This window comes from Alligator sinensis, unplaced genomic scaffold (assembly GCF_000455745.1).
Source record: "Alligator sinensis unplaced genomic scaffold, ASM45574v1 scaffold180_1, whole genome shotgun sequence".
Taxonomy (NCBI): domain Eukaryota; kingdom Metazoa; phylum Chordata; order Crocodylia; family Alligatoridae; genus Alligator; species Alligator sinensis.
In genome coordinates, this window is record NW_005842640.1 from 573,671 (window position 1) to 586,302 (window position 12,632).

A 12,632-nucleotide genomic window follows, 5' to 3' on the forward strand; every position below is an offset into this window, starting at 1 on the left:
CTGCCCCCACTTGGAAAGTATTTCTTGTCCCTCCCTGCCCCATCCCCTGGCAGATCCCCAATCCCCTTGAGTTTGCCATTCCCAACCACTCAGCTAGCCCCCATATCCTGACTTACCTGATATTGGGCAGCTGTTTTGAATCGATTTAATCTCTGCCTAATGCTCCCAAATGTCTGTACTTAGCCCCAGTGAATAATGCAGAGCTGGTCTTGGGGAGATTCATAAGAAACAAAACAACAAACTCTAGGGCTGGAAAGGCTGTTAGGAGGTCATCTCAACCATTCCCTGCTCAGAGAAGGACCATCCCAGTCTAAACCATTTCATACAAATGTTTATCTAACCTGCTTTTAAAAACCTCAAGAGAAGAAGATTCTGTAACTCCTCTGGTAACATAGATTCATAGATGTTAGGGTCGGAAGGGACCTCAATAGATCATCGAGTCCGACCCCCTGCATAGGCAGGGAAGAGTGCTGGGGCTAGATGACCCCAGCTAGATGGTTATCTAACCTCCTCTTGAAGACCCCCAGGGTAGGGGAGAGCACCACCTCCCTTGGGAGCCTGTTCCAGACCTTGGCCACTTGAACTGTGAAGAAGTTCTTCCTAATGTCCAATCTAAATCTGCTCTCTGCTAGCTTGTGGCCATTATTTCTTGTAACATGTTCAAGTATTTAACTGCTCTCCTAATTAGACATACAAGGCTCTTTGGGTAAATCCAATATCTTTTATTAGACCAACTCAGATTGTTGGAAGAACTCTTCTTTGCAAGCTTTCGGGTACAATTACCCTTTGTTCAGGCAGAGGAAGCATCTGCAGATGGTCTGTGCTTTACCTGGATGGAGTAGGAAGAGCACAGACCATCTGCAGATGCTTCCTTTGCCTGACATAGCCCCCTTCAGGTAGTTGAAGCTGCACTTCTGTGAAGTGACAGGCAGGGGAGAAGAGGAGGAGTTGCGCTCCATGTAAAAGAGCTGTACGATAGCACAGAGCTCCAGTATGAAACTGGAGATAGACCTGTCGAAGGTCTGTGGGTTAGGGTCAGAGGAGAGAGCAACAAGGGTGATGTCATGGTGGGTATTTGCTGTAGACCACCAGACTAGGGCAATGAGGAGGATGAGGCTTTCTTCAAACAACTAGAGGAAGCTTCCTGGTTACAGGCCCTGGTTTTCATGAGGGATTTCAATTACCATGGCATCTGCTGGGAGGGCAATACACCAGTTCTCACTGATCTTCTCAAGATGAATACCCTCTAAAAAGTTCCCTTTTACAGTACAAGGAGGATTGTACCCACAGGATAAGAATCTTGTTACAGTATGTTGTTCAAATAGTATTAGAATTTAATATTAATGGTCAAAGTTTTGACTGCACAAGTTGGCTTGACATTCTTTCAGATGTGCCATAGGGTGCTGCACAATGTTAGCCCTGTTAGGTGTACAAACATGATGGACAGGATAAACCCAGATTTTTCACAGAGGAATCCACAGTGTTCTGACCTGTTGTGATCTTCCTGGGGTCTTTGCAACGTAAGAATTGCTCAAGAAACCTTACTGAGGATGCAGGAACAAACCATCTTGGTGTTCAGGAAGAATAGCAAATATGGCAGGCGATCAGCTTGGCTTAGTAGAGAACCCTTCAGTGAATTTAAACATAAAAAGGAAGCTTACAGAAGTGGAAACTTGGACGGATGATGTCACAGGCCAGCTGGGCACTGGTGAGTGTATCGATTCTATTGTAGGCCAACTGGGTGCTGCGAGAGTATGCTACTGGGCTGTTCGATTCAGTTTTGGATCGAGGAGGCAAAGTTGGGAGTGAAGCAAAGGCAAATTTATTATAGCTTACACACACAACAGTTAACGGAAAGATAAATGCGATAAGCAGATAATGCAGTATTAACGAGCTAATTGTAAATAATAACAGATAATAACAACAGATAAATGGATCTATTCTGTCGCAGGCCAACTGGGTACGCGCAAGGCAAACGGGGTACTGTGAGGGTATCAGCCACTGGGCTGTTCAAAACAACAGATAGACAGACATGGGTTGGCAACTTATCGATAGTCCCTTGATGCCAGGTGCACGTCAAGTGATTCCAGCGAAGTCAGTCGTCCCCGATCAACGCTGTCGGAGGGATTACTGGGGAAGATCCCTTGATCAGGATCAGCTCTGCAGAAAAGGGCCTAGTGGGTACAGTGGACAGTAAGTTGAATGAGAGCCAACAGTGTGCCCTTGTGGAGAGGAAGGCTAAGAACATACTGGGCTGCATTAGTAGGAGTGTTGCCAACAGGTTGAAAGAAGTGATTCTTCCCTTCTATTCGGCACTTGGGAGGCTACATCTGGAGTACCATGTCCCGTTTTGGGCCCCCACTACAGAGAGGATGTGGACAAGTTGAAAAGAGTCCAACAGGGCACTGGGCTTATTTAGTCTGCAGAAGAGAAGACTGAGGGGGGAGGGGGGGGTATCACACTTATAGGCTCAGTAGTGCTACACTCGCTAGCACCATAGTCGAAAGAGATTTGGGAGTCATGATTGACCATCTGGTGTGATACTGCAGCCAGTAAAGCGAACAGAACTCTGGCTTGCTTCCATCGATGCTTCTCAAACAAGTCCCAGGATGTCATCCTCCTATTGTACTTGGCTTTGGTGAGGCCACAGCTGGAGTAGTGCATCCAATTCTGGACTCCACAATTTAAAAAGGACATGAAGACGCTTGAAAGAGTCCAGAGGAGAGCCATGTGTATGATCAGAGAGCAAGAGCACAGCCTCTCCTCGTAGGGCCTGTTAGCCATGGGACTCTTCAGCCTGGAGAAGTGAAAGCTCAGGGGGTGACTTGGTGGCGGCCTATAAGTACTTAAGGGGTGTGCATCAGGACTTGGGGGAACTCCTGTTCACCAGAGCGCCCCAAGGGATGACAAGGTCCAATGGTTGCAAACTCCTCCAAGACCGTTTTAGACTGGACATAAGGAAAAACTTCTTTACTGTCCAAGCCCCCAAGGCCTGGAATAGACTCCCTCCAGGGTTTGTGCAAGCACCTACTCTGGACTCTTTTACAAAACATTTGGATGCTTATCTTGCTGGGCTCCTTTGACCCTAGCTGACTTCTTGCCCCTTGGGCAGGGGGCTGGACCTGATGATCTTGCAAGGTCCCTTCCAGCCATAATGTCTATGAAATCAGTGAAATTTCTTAATGGTGCCTTTGGAAAGGTGTCAAATACACATGGGAAGGAGATAGAGGGAATAAAGAGAAAAAAATGGGTATAATGTTTTACATTCATGGTTCTGATCCATAATTTTCATTGTATGGATACTGTCCTACTTGGACAGATTTTTAAAACAAGCCCAGCATACTTTTGCTGGGTTCCTTATGAATGTTTTACAAGTTCCCTCTTTAGCTGCTATTTTTTATTTTTCTCTGTCAAAGAATCTACCAGTAAGGCTTTGTTCCATATATTAGATTTAGAAAGGCCACTTGACCACTCTGTACTGGACTCAGCTCTTCAGAAAATCATTACAAGTGAAGCTTTTTGCTTCATTTAACACAAGCATATTGGGTTAGAGGAAGCCTGAAAAGGCTTTCTAGATAGCTATTCTTTTGCACTGTTCATTATTTGCTTTGGTGTGCTTGTTCCTAAAGAGGAATTTCAATTCTATAATTTCAGCAATGCAAACAATCTTTGACTTATACAACTAACAGTAGTTTATGCTTAGGTACTTCAGTGCAAAAAAAACTTACTATTTTATATATATACATTTCTATATCCCACATCTCATTTTCAGAGCTTCTAGTTATTATCCTTGTATTATCTGTACTTTTGCTGCCTGCTTTATGTATGAATGCATCCATTCTCCCCTTTCCATATTGTTATAAAAAAACAAAATTCACTATATACCACACTTTTTTCATTGTTTTACTATGTTGTCATGTCATTCCAATCTCTATTTTATCTATTAAATGCTATAATACATGAATATTGAAAGATAATGAAAAAGTACCTTAACCTGAACATTCTATTTAAAGAAAAATACTTTTAGCTACGATTGGAGATCTGTGGTGGAAATGCTATAACAGAAATTTTCATGAGAACACAAAATTTAACTTGACCTTAAAATCTGTTATATTAAATTGTATATTAAACTTATTTTTGCACCAAGCAATGTAGGGCTTTGTTTTAGTTTTATAGGGCAGGGTGCTTGTACGCATGATGAAAATTGCCTGTTCTTGTAGTTTAATTGCATCACACTTTACACACGTAGGTTTTTTGATCCTGCCCCTTGCTGTGACAGTGACAATAGCCCCTAACTTGAAATGGTGCATTTTTAATCATCACAATTAAAAACCCGCCATTTCAATTTAGGGGACTAAACCCTTTGCACATGAAGAAGTGTCCATACAGTCTGCTTTACAGTAGAATAAAGAAGTTATGCATTAGTCATAGTGAAACCAGCACTATTTGATAACCTAATATACTTGCTCCCATATCTAAATAATGTTAACCATACTGTTGCTTGTAATTTAATTTTTTTTTAAACTTAAGTGAAAACTATGTCTAATAGTTATCCTGTTTACTTATCTTTTGCATGGAATAGGTTTCAGTAGTATGTTTTGGAGCATTATTACGGGGAGAAGAGGAAGAAAAATGATTTTTAAATTCTTACATCATGCATTTATTAACCAGGATCCCTTTTTTGACTATACTCTTCAAAACCTCAAAAATAGTCTTGTTTGGTTTGTTTGTTTGTTTGTTTTTTTAAGAATTTTTTAAATCCTGTTTAATATAGTCTCACACAGGTTCATATATGAGCTCACCTGAATGCTGAGCCATGCACATGATCTATGTAGTTGGGCCCATTGGAATTTCATTGAAGTTGCATATGGGCACTGGTCCACTTGCACAGATATGATGGCTAGACTGAGACCTTGTAGTTTGAATTTTTTTTTCTCTTTGAGTCTTTTAAATAAGTTTTTACTTCATAAGTTTCATCTACAAATGTAATAAATAGTTTGAAGTAACTTCAACAAGAGCTCCAATTTGTGTCTATTTATTTGTGCAAAGTTTACTTAAAAGAAAGCACATTCAAGTATGTGTTCTTGTGTAATTTAACAGTTATCTCCTTTTGCCTTTTTTTTTTTTTTTTTTTTTTTTTTTTTTTTTTTTTTTATGACTCTTAAAGCTGCTGGCTAAACTGCCCCTTTTGAAGTCAGTAGGAATTCTACCACTGGTGAATTCTAGTATAATTTAGAAATTCAAGGTATTTTATTTATTGCTTGCAGAGGTCTTTTTATCACCATCCATGACCATGGGCACATTGCTACAATACTTAAATCCTGGCCTGAAAATGTCATCAAGGTAGGTTCAGTTCTATTTATGTGGTATAGCTGGCTTTGCTGTCTGTAACTGACTAAAATCATTTTGACTGATTATTTTTCATTTAAACTGGATTAAGTGGTATAGCAATATGAATTAGAGTATTTTGGGTTCTTAACTCATTCTTTGATAGAAGGCAGTTTTTCAGTTGCAGCTTCAGACTCATGAGGCTTTTAAAATTGTTTAGATATAGAACTTTTAAGGTTTAATTTCATTATTTGCATCAGAATAGTTGCTATGCATGGATCAATAAAAATCTAAGTGTAATATCTATATATTTTAGGACAGAGAAAATATACTTACATTTTACAGGTGAGGCAATTTGTTATAATACATTCTAATGAAACCTCCTGTAAGGTGTAAGCTCTATCTACTGCTGCTGTTTGGATTTAAAAAGTGTGAAAAAGTCTCTTTTTATCTTAAAACATCTAAGAAATAATTTCCATTTTGAGCTTTAATGTTGAATGTCCACCAATTAATAGTAACAAGGGGTAAATGCAGTACCATCAATACCAATGATAAGAGGCTATTGAAAAATTGAGTTTGATTCAAATTATCATTACAAATTGGGTTTCTCTTTGCTTTTTTATCCTTTTTGCTCTGTTTGTATTACTTCTTCTCTAGACTAGGGAGTTTGGTGCTTATCTGTCTTGGTAAAGCACAGCTTGCAGACATTTAAAAAACCAAAACAACCCCCCCCCCCATTTTACCGAAAGAAGCAGCATGTTATTTTAACCCAACTCTGCATCATCTATATATGCACAGGCACTTCAGCAGGGCTTTTTGGTGCTTTTATCTAAAACTGAATACATTTTAGATGAAAGCACCAAAAAAGCCCTACTAAAGTGCCCAGTCTATACAGATGTTGGCCAACTGGGTCCAGCTAACACACTGCCTCTTCTGGCCATGTGCTGGGCTCGGCACGGGAATGCCGTGTTTAAAGTGCTTTAGATTAAAATGCTGTTCTTTTGGGTTTTTTAATGTCTGCAAGACCTACATTATTGAAGCTCCTGTATATACAGTAGTAGCATTTACTGTTTTATTCTATTGATATGTATTTTGAAGTTGCTTTCCATTTTAGTCTAATTTTTAAAATACTTGTTGATTTGAAAAAGTTAAAATCCTCTTTCTTGTCAAGAATTTGCTTTTTGTTACTTTTTTATCTGGTGGCCGTATAGTCAAGGTTAAGCAGTGCTTGTATAACATGGAAAACATGTATAGATACTTTTTATACTGTTTAAAGCCACTTAGAACAACTTGAACAGCTGCTGTTTTAAAAACAAACACTGAAATAGTTTAATGAGGAAAGATAGTAGACCAAATGTCTATGTAAACAGTGTATTTACAAGGTAACAGAATGCCCAGTATTTAATTTTTATGAAGTTTGCTTTACTGTAATAAATTATATTTACAAATGTCCAAGTTGTCCTTTTTGAGTATAATGCATTAATTTCATCATAATTCGAATCATCTCAGTGGAAATATCTGGCGTCCATTACCTTGTTCCTTAAACTGTCCATTGTCACTATTAATAGGAGGATGTTAGATGAAAGATTTGGTTCATAGCTAATTTGTAATCTAAATTAAATCAGCTTTATTAAAGAAAATGTTAAGGAATTCCCTTATAATTTTAAACAAAGGTGATCTAGAACAGAACCGAGTAATGATGAGTTATTCAAAACTGTATGTAGGTAGGTGGGATGTATCAGCTATCATCCATAGTGATCTTTTTCCTAAGAGTTCTGTATAGCTCTGATTTATTTCCCTGTACTCTCTTTGTTCTGCAGAGCATGTATATCACCCTATAAATGCTAAAAGAAGCTTTTTAAAAAAACATTTGTGAGCTGAAGGTTCTGTTAATGTTAGTCATACCTCATCATGAATATTCAAGCGTTATGAGAGTCTTGTTCAGCTTTCTACAGCTACCATTTTAAAATAATTATCTAATTGCTTACCCAGAAGCAGGTTTAACATTTTATTTCCCATGACACTGTATCCAACTGCAAACTTTTTTTCTTTGTCCCCCTTATCTTTTCTGCATAGTTTGGCACAATAGCACACCTTCCTATTTTTGAAGCTCTTGAACTCACTGAACAATTCCCTGGAGAAAATATTTACCATATTTACTTCAATCCGGGACAAGGTTCCCTGCCTTTTAACATGGCAGGTGGGGAAAAGCCCCTTGTTTGGGATTTGAGTACAAGGCAGCAGGGAGGGAGGCAGCTGTTTTGGCTCTTACTCTAGCCCTGACCCAGGATTGGAGTCAGAGTTACAGCTGCTGCCTGTGCCCCTGCCTGCTCCCTCCCACTGAATCTGCCCCTTCCCTACCTCCCCCCCCAGCTGCCACTTACCCTCCACCTCTGACACAGCATTGGCCCCTGTCCAGCATGGAGCATGCAGTTGCTGTAGTCTGGCCTGGTAGCAACAGTGGTGGTGGCAGCAGCTCTGGCCCAGGCTCTGTTTCTGGTGCTAGGCTGGAACTGCCATTGCTACAAGAGATGCTGCTTGGCTGGGCTGGGACTGGAGCAACCATGTGTTCCATGCCCTGGGCTGGAGAGGAGCCAGAGCTGTGCCAAAGCCAGAGGGTAAGTGGTGGTTGTGGGGCAGAGGCAGTGAGGGTGGAGGCCAGGCAGGGTGTTGCAGTGCAGGCACAAGGTGGGCCTGGTGACAGGGGGTGCAGGCACAGTGGGACAAGTGGCAAGGGGGCAGGAGCAGGTACCTTCGGGGAGGCAAGCACTCGAGCATGCAGGCACTGGGATGGGTGTGGGGGGGGGAAAGCTAACAGCAAGGGGCAGGGGTGAGGCCACTTGATTCTCCCTGCTGCCTGTCCTCCCTGACACTGTTTTCCCTGTAGCCACAGTGCAGGGAGGACAAATTAGTAAGTTGACTTTCCAATAATTAGATTCAATACATGGAAACTTATAAGAAATGTATTTATAAATTGTTTACATATGGAATCTAATTATTAGGGGGTTGTCTTGAATACAAAGACCTCTTGGATTTGGGTAAATATGATATCGAGTCTTTGATATTATACCAGTATTTTGATTTTCTTTTTCTAATTCAACACCAGTATGACTTGAAAATCAAATCCAGTCCCAGTGGGACATATTTAACTTACAATTCTGTAGGCTTTATTACTTGAGGCATTATTAAACTTTACTAGAAGTTGAAGAATCCCTCTCCTAAACTTAAGAAAGGCAGCAACAAGTAGTGGAGGTTTAGATTGGATATTTGTTCTTTTGACTGCATAATATTCAGTTTTGTTCTCTTATTTTTGCTTTTAATTAAAAGACACGATGAGCCAAACTATCACCTTTTTTTTATTTTCTGCATTTTGTACTAGTATGGCCAGAAAATTAGATTTGCTGTGTAACTTTTGGTTTTGTCCAATTTAGTTTATTAAAACTTTGAAATTAGTTAATATACTTTAAAATCCTCAAAAACTTAAGCTTTAATCAGAAATTGTTGAATTGCATAGATGCACAGTTTGTCTGATGCACACACATGGGGAAACTGGGATGCTTGCTATTGGGAGGCATGCTAATGCCCAAATGGTGACTGTTCTACGTCTTTGGTAGCATAGTGTGGACACCCCTAAACAGAGACAACTGTGAGCCACTTCCCAATTCGTGATGTTCTTAGACCAGTTATGTCTGTTTACACTTTCACTGTTCTGGCCAGAAATTGCAACATGACCCAGCAGAAAAGGATGGTTCACTTTTCCCTTGCTAAGTCAAAGATGTACAGGAGAAAAAAAACAGTCCTGGGAATGCAGCATTGAACCCCTGTATGATAGGTGATACTTGCTTCATTCTTAGAGGATTAGCACAGAAACTCCTGTTTGAAGGAAAAAAAGTTTAAATCTGAGAATTGAAAATATAACTAAATGTAATTAAAAAAAATCAGGACTTTTACTCTGCTCTGTTTTAATTTATAGATATAATGCCTTTTTCATTAAAAAACAAACAAACTTCAGCTTCTCAAAAAAAATAGTGCTTGTGTGTACTTAGTGTTTCAGAAAAGAAGTCACTTGACAGTATTTTAATTTTTCCTTTCAAGGCTATTGTGGTGACTGATGGAGAACGCATTCTTGGCCTTGGGGACCTTGGCAGTTATGGAATGGGCATCCCAGTTGGCAAACTGGCACTTTACACTGCTTGTGGAGGAATGAAACCTCAGGAGTGTCTGCCTGTAATGCTGGATGTGGGAACAGATAATGAGGTAAATACTTTCTAGAGGTGCCATTTAGTATATTGATGTTTTAAGTAATTGACTAAACTGAAGAATTGAATTTACCCTGGAATTTTTTTACAAGGTACACATAAAGAGTTTAGGAAGCAGGTCTTACTCCCTCTTTATTTTTCCCTCTGTAAACAACTATATGCACAGCAAATAAACTGGACAGTTTAATTGTTTTTGTAGTTTTCCTTAATCAGTTTTTCAACACGTGAAATAGATCATGCATAATGGAATCTTTCTTCTGATGGTTCATTACACTGAGAGTGCTCAGTTCAGCTCAGCTGACAGGAAGGCTGATACAGGACCCTTAGTGGGGAAATTTCATCAGGCAACTGAGCCTTCCCCTCATAGGAGGGCCCAGGTGGTCAGTGGAGCCCCCCAAAATATTGCTCTGCCTTTGAAGAGAATGTCTATTCACTTTATAACCTCCCCTTCATGGCAGTGTTATGCTCCCTAGGAATTCAAGTGGCCCTCTAAGAACTACCACTTTCCTCTTCAAATAGTGTACATAGCTATGGGGAAAGTAGCTCTTGTTGGCACAGAAGAATGCTCTTTTCAACTTTTTGTGCTAACTAGAAATAAATTTGGCCTGCTATGACTATCCTCTAATGATGCCCACATTTACTACACTGTCTTCATGAGCAAAGGTCCTATTTCATAGAATAAAAATTGTAGCTTTTTAAGAGGTTGTCTAACCTAGTTGAGGTGGGGAGACTTTGACTTGGGGAAACATTGGGACACCTATCATCAATAGGCTTCAGCCTTCCCTTTTCACTCGGGTTTTCAGCCTTGGGGTGTTCCAGGTTGCTCTGCTGCATCTGGATCTGGTGGTGGTGGTGGCTAACAGTGCTTTTTGCTAATTCCATCTGGTGAGAAGTCTACAGTGCTTTGTTTCAGGCTTGTATCTGGCCATTATCATTCATGCTTTAGTAACCTCAAGGCTAGGCTATTGCAGTATGCTTTATACGTGGGGCTGCTTTTGACTGTTGAAAACTGTAGCTGGTGCAGAACCAGTGGCCCATCTTCTGATAGAGGTGGGTTGCCAGGAACATATTACTCCCGGGGCTCCACAGTCTGCACTGGTTTCCAGTAGCTTTTCTGGTGCAATTCAAGGTGTTCTTGACTACTCGTGGTGCCTGACCTTTTTGCCTCACTGATCAGATGAGTGGTGCCAGATCTCTCTGCAGGCTGGGTTCAGGCATACAAGGTAGGTGTAGATGGGGTCCTATCTGGGCACATACAGCAATGGCCCAGGCCAGGGCCCAATCCAGCTATGTGCAGCTTGGAAATTGGGTAGTAGGGAAGGTAGTGGCAGTTTTAATTGACACCTCTCCCCACCAAATTTCTGCACCTGTGAGGAGCCCTGCAGGCTGGATGACAAGACTTTCTGGGCTGGATATGACTTACATGCCAGGAATTGATTTACCCCTGCCCTAAGTGATCTAAGCCCTATGTGCCTAAAGAACTGCCTTCTCTCTTTTGTCCTACTGTGATCCCCGAGTCTTCTGCAAATACCATTAATAAGTCAAGCTCCCTTAACAAAAACACATGGGAGGTTGTTCTCGGCAGTCTCTTCTAAGTTCTGGAACTTCTCCCCTCCTGCCTGCCCCCCATTAGCCCCACCCGAACATGATCCTGGACATCTTCTGTAAACGCTGTAACACCCCTTTTTGGGCAGGTGTCTAGCAAGCAAGGCTAAGCTGGGATATTATGTAGGGGTGTTTTATATTTTATTTTAATGTTCTATTTGTTTTTTATAAGTTGGTTTCATCTCTTGTTTTGTTCTTGTGCTTGTTCTCTTGTTTTTTTTAATTATTTTGCTCTTACTGTAAGTTGCCCTGAGCCTTTGGGAAGGACAGCAGATAAAATTAATAAATAAATAGTTTAATCTAGGTAGGCTCTACCTAGGCCATCCATGAGAGAGTTTTCTTTAAACTTATTTTTAAAAATGTAAAGGACTCTACAACCCTTCTAGGTAGCCAGTATATGGAAATAGTTCATTGTAACCTCCAATCTCTTCCTTTCTTTTTTTTCTCCTAAACCAGCAGATTCAAACTGGTGGGCAGGATTCCTTGTGAGGCATGTCTGAGAGGAAAAGGTATCCAGGAAAGCTGATTATTAAGACCTTATTAAGGGAATGGGAGCAAACTATTAGGCCTGTGTGAATAGGGAAGTATTCAATTCAGATTCGGCCAATTTAGAGGACTGATTCAATTTGGAGATTTGTATTGCTGTCCCAAATCGATTCGGCTGAATCGGCTTCAGAAGATTCAGTGCCGATTCAGAGATCAGGCCATAGACTATAATGGGGAATCACTGAATACCTATAACTTTGTCATTTTTGGGCAGATTTGGATGAAAACAGTAGGAATGCTAGTCTTCTCTGAGGGCATGAAGGAGATAGGTGGAGGGATTTCTAGGAAACTATACCTCAAACTGCTGAAAGCAAAACTCGTGTCACTTGTGTGTTTTTAAGGCAGATCTGGATGAAAACAGCAGGGATGGTAGCTTGTAACAGGGGGCCTTCCCGGTGCCAGTTAGATCTCTGCCCACCCACCTGTTTCTGGGCTAGCTGCCTGCCCCTCTTTTGCTCAGGCAGACAGCTCACAAAAGGGACAGAGAGGCTGCAGACAGATGCTTATGTGCTGTTTCTGTGTTCCTCCCCCAGAGCACTGTGATTGGAAGGGGACAAGATCACAGTCACTGGCTAGCTACAGATGTCGGTTTTCCCCCTCCCACCACCCCTTGTTCCCCCTTCCTTTTCTCAGTTTCATAGTTTCATAGTTGGGACCTGAGCAGATCATCAAGTCCGATCCCCAGATGCTTATGTGCTGTTTCTGTGTTCCTCCCCCAGAGCACTGTGATTGGAAGGGGACAAGATCACAGTCACTGGCTAGCTACAGATGTCGGTTTTCCCCCTCCCACCACCCCTTGTTCCCCCTTCCTTTTCTCAGTTTCATAGTTTCATAGTTGGGACCTGAGCAGATCATCAAGTCCGATCCCCTGCTACGGCAGGAAAGAGCACTAGG

The 12,632-nt window shown here is 41.1% G+C and overlaps 1 protein-coding gene across 2 annotated transcripts in view; it reads left to right on the forward strand.

The window, feature by feature from the left end:
• ME1 (malic enzyme 1) overlaps positions 1-12,632 on the forward strand; it is a 248,573-nt gene that overhangs the window by 53,831 nt on the left and 182,110 nt on the right. For both annotated transcript variants that reach the window (XM_006033531.2, XM_025215306.1), the window contains 2 exons: positions 5,268-5,343; positions 9,424-9,585. In XM_006033531.2, the coding sequence (XP_006033593.1) occupies positions 5,268-5,343; positions 9,424-9,585 (238 nt within the window). The remainder of the gene's footprint in view (positions 1-5,267; positions 5,344-9,423; positions 9,586-12,632) is intronic.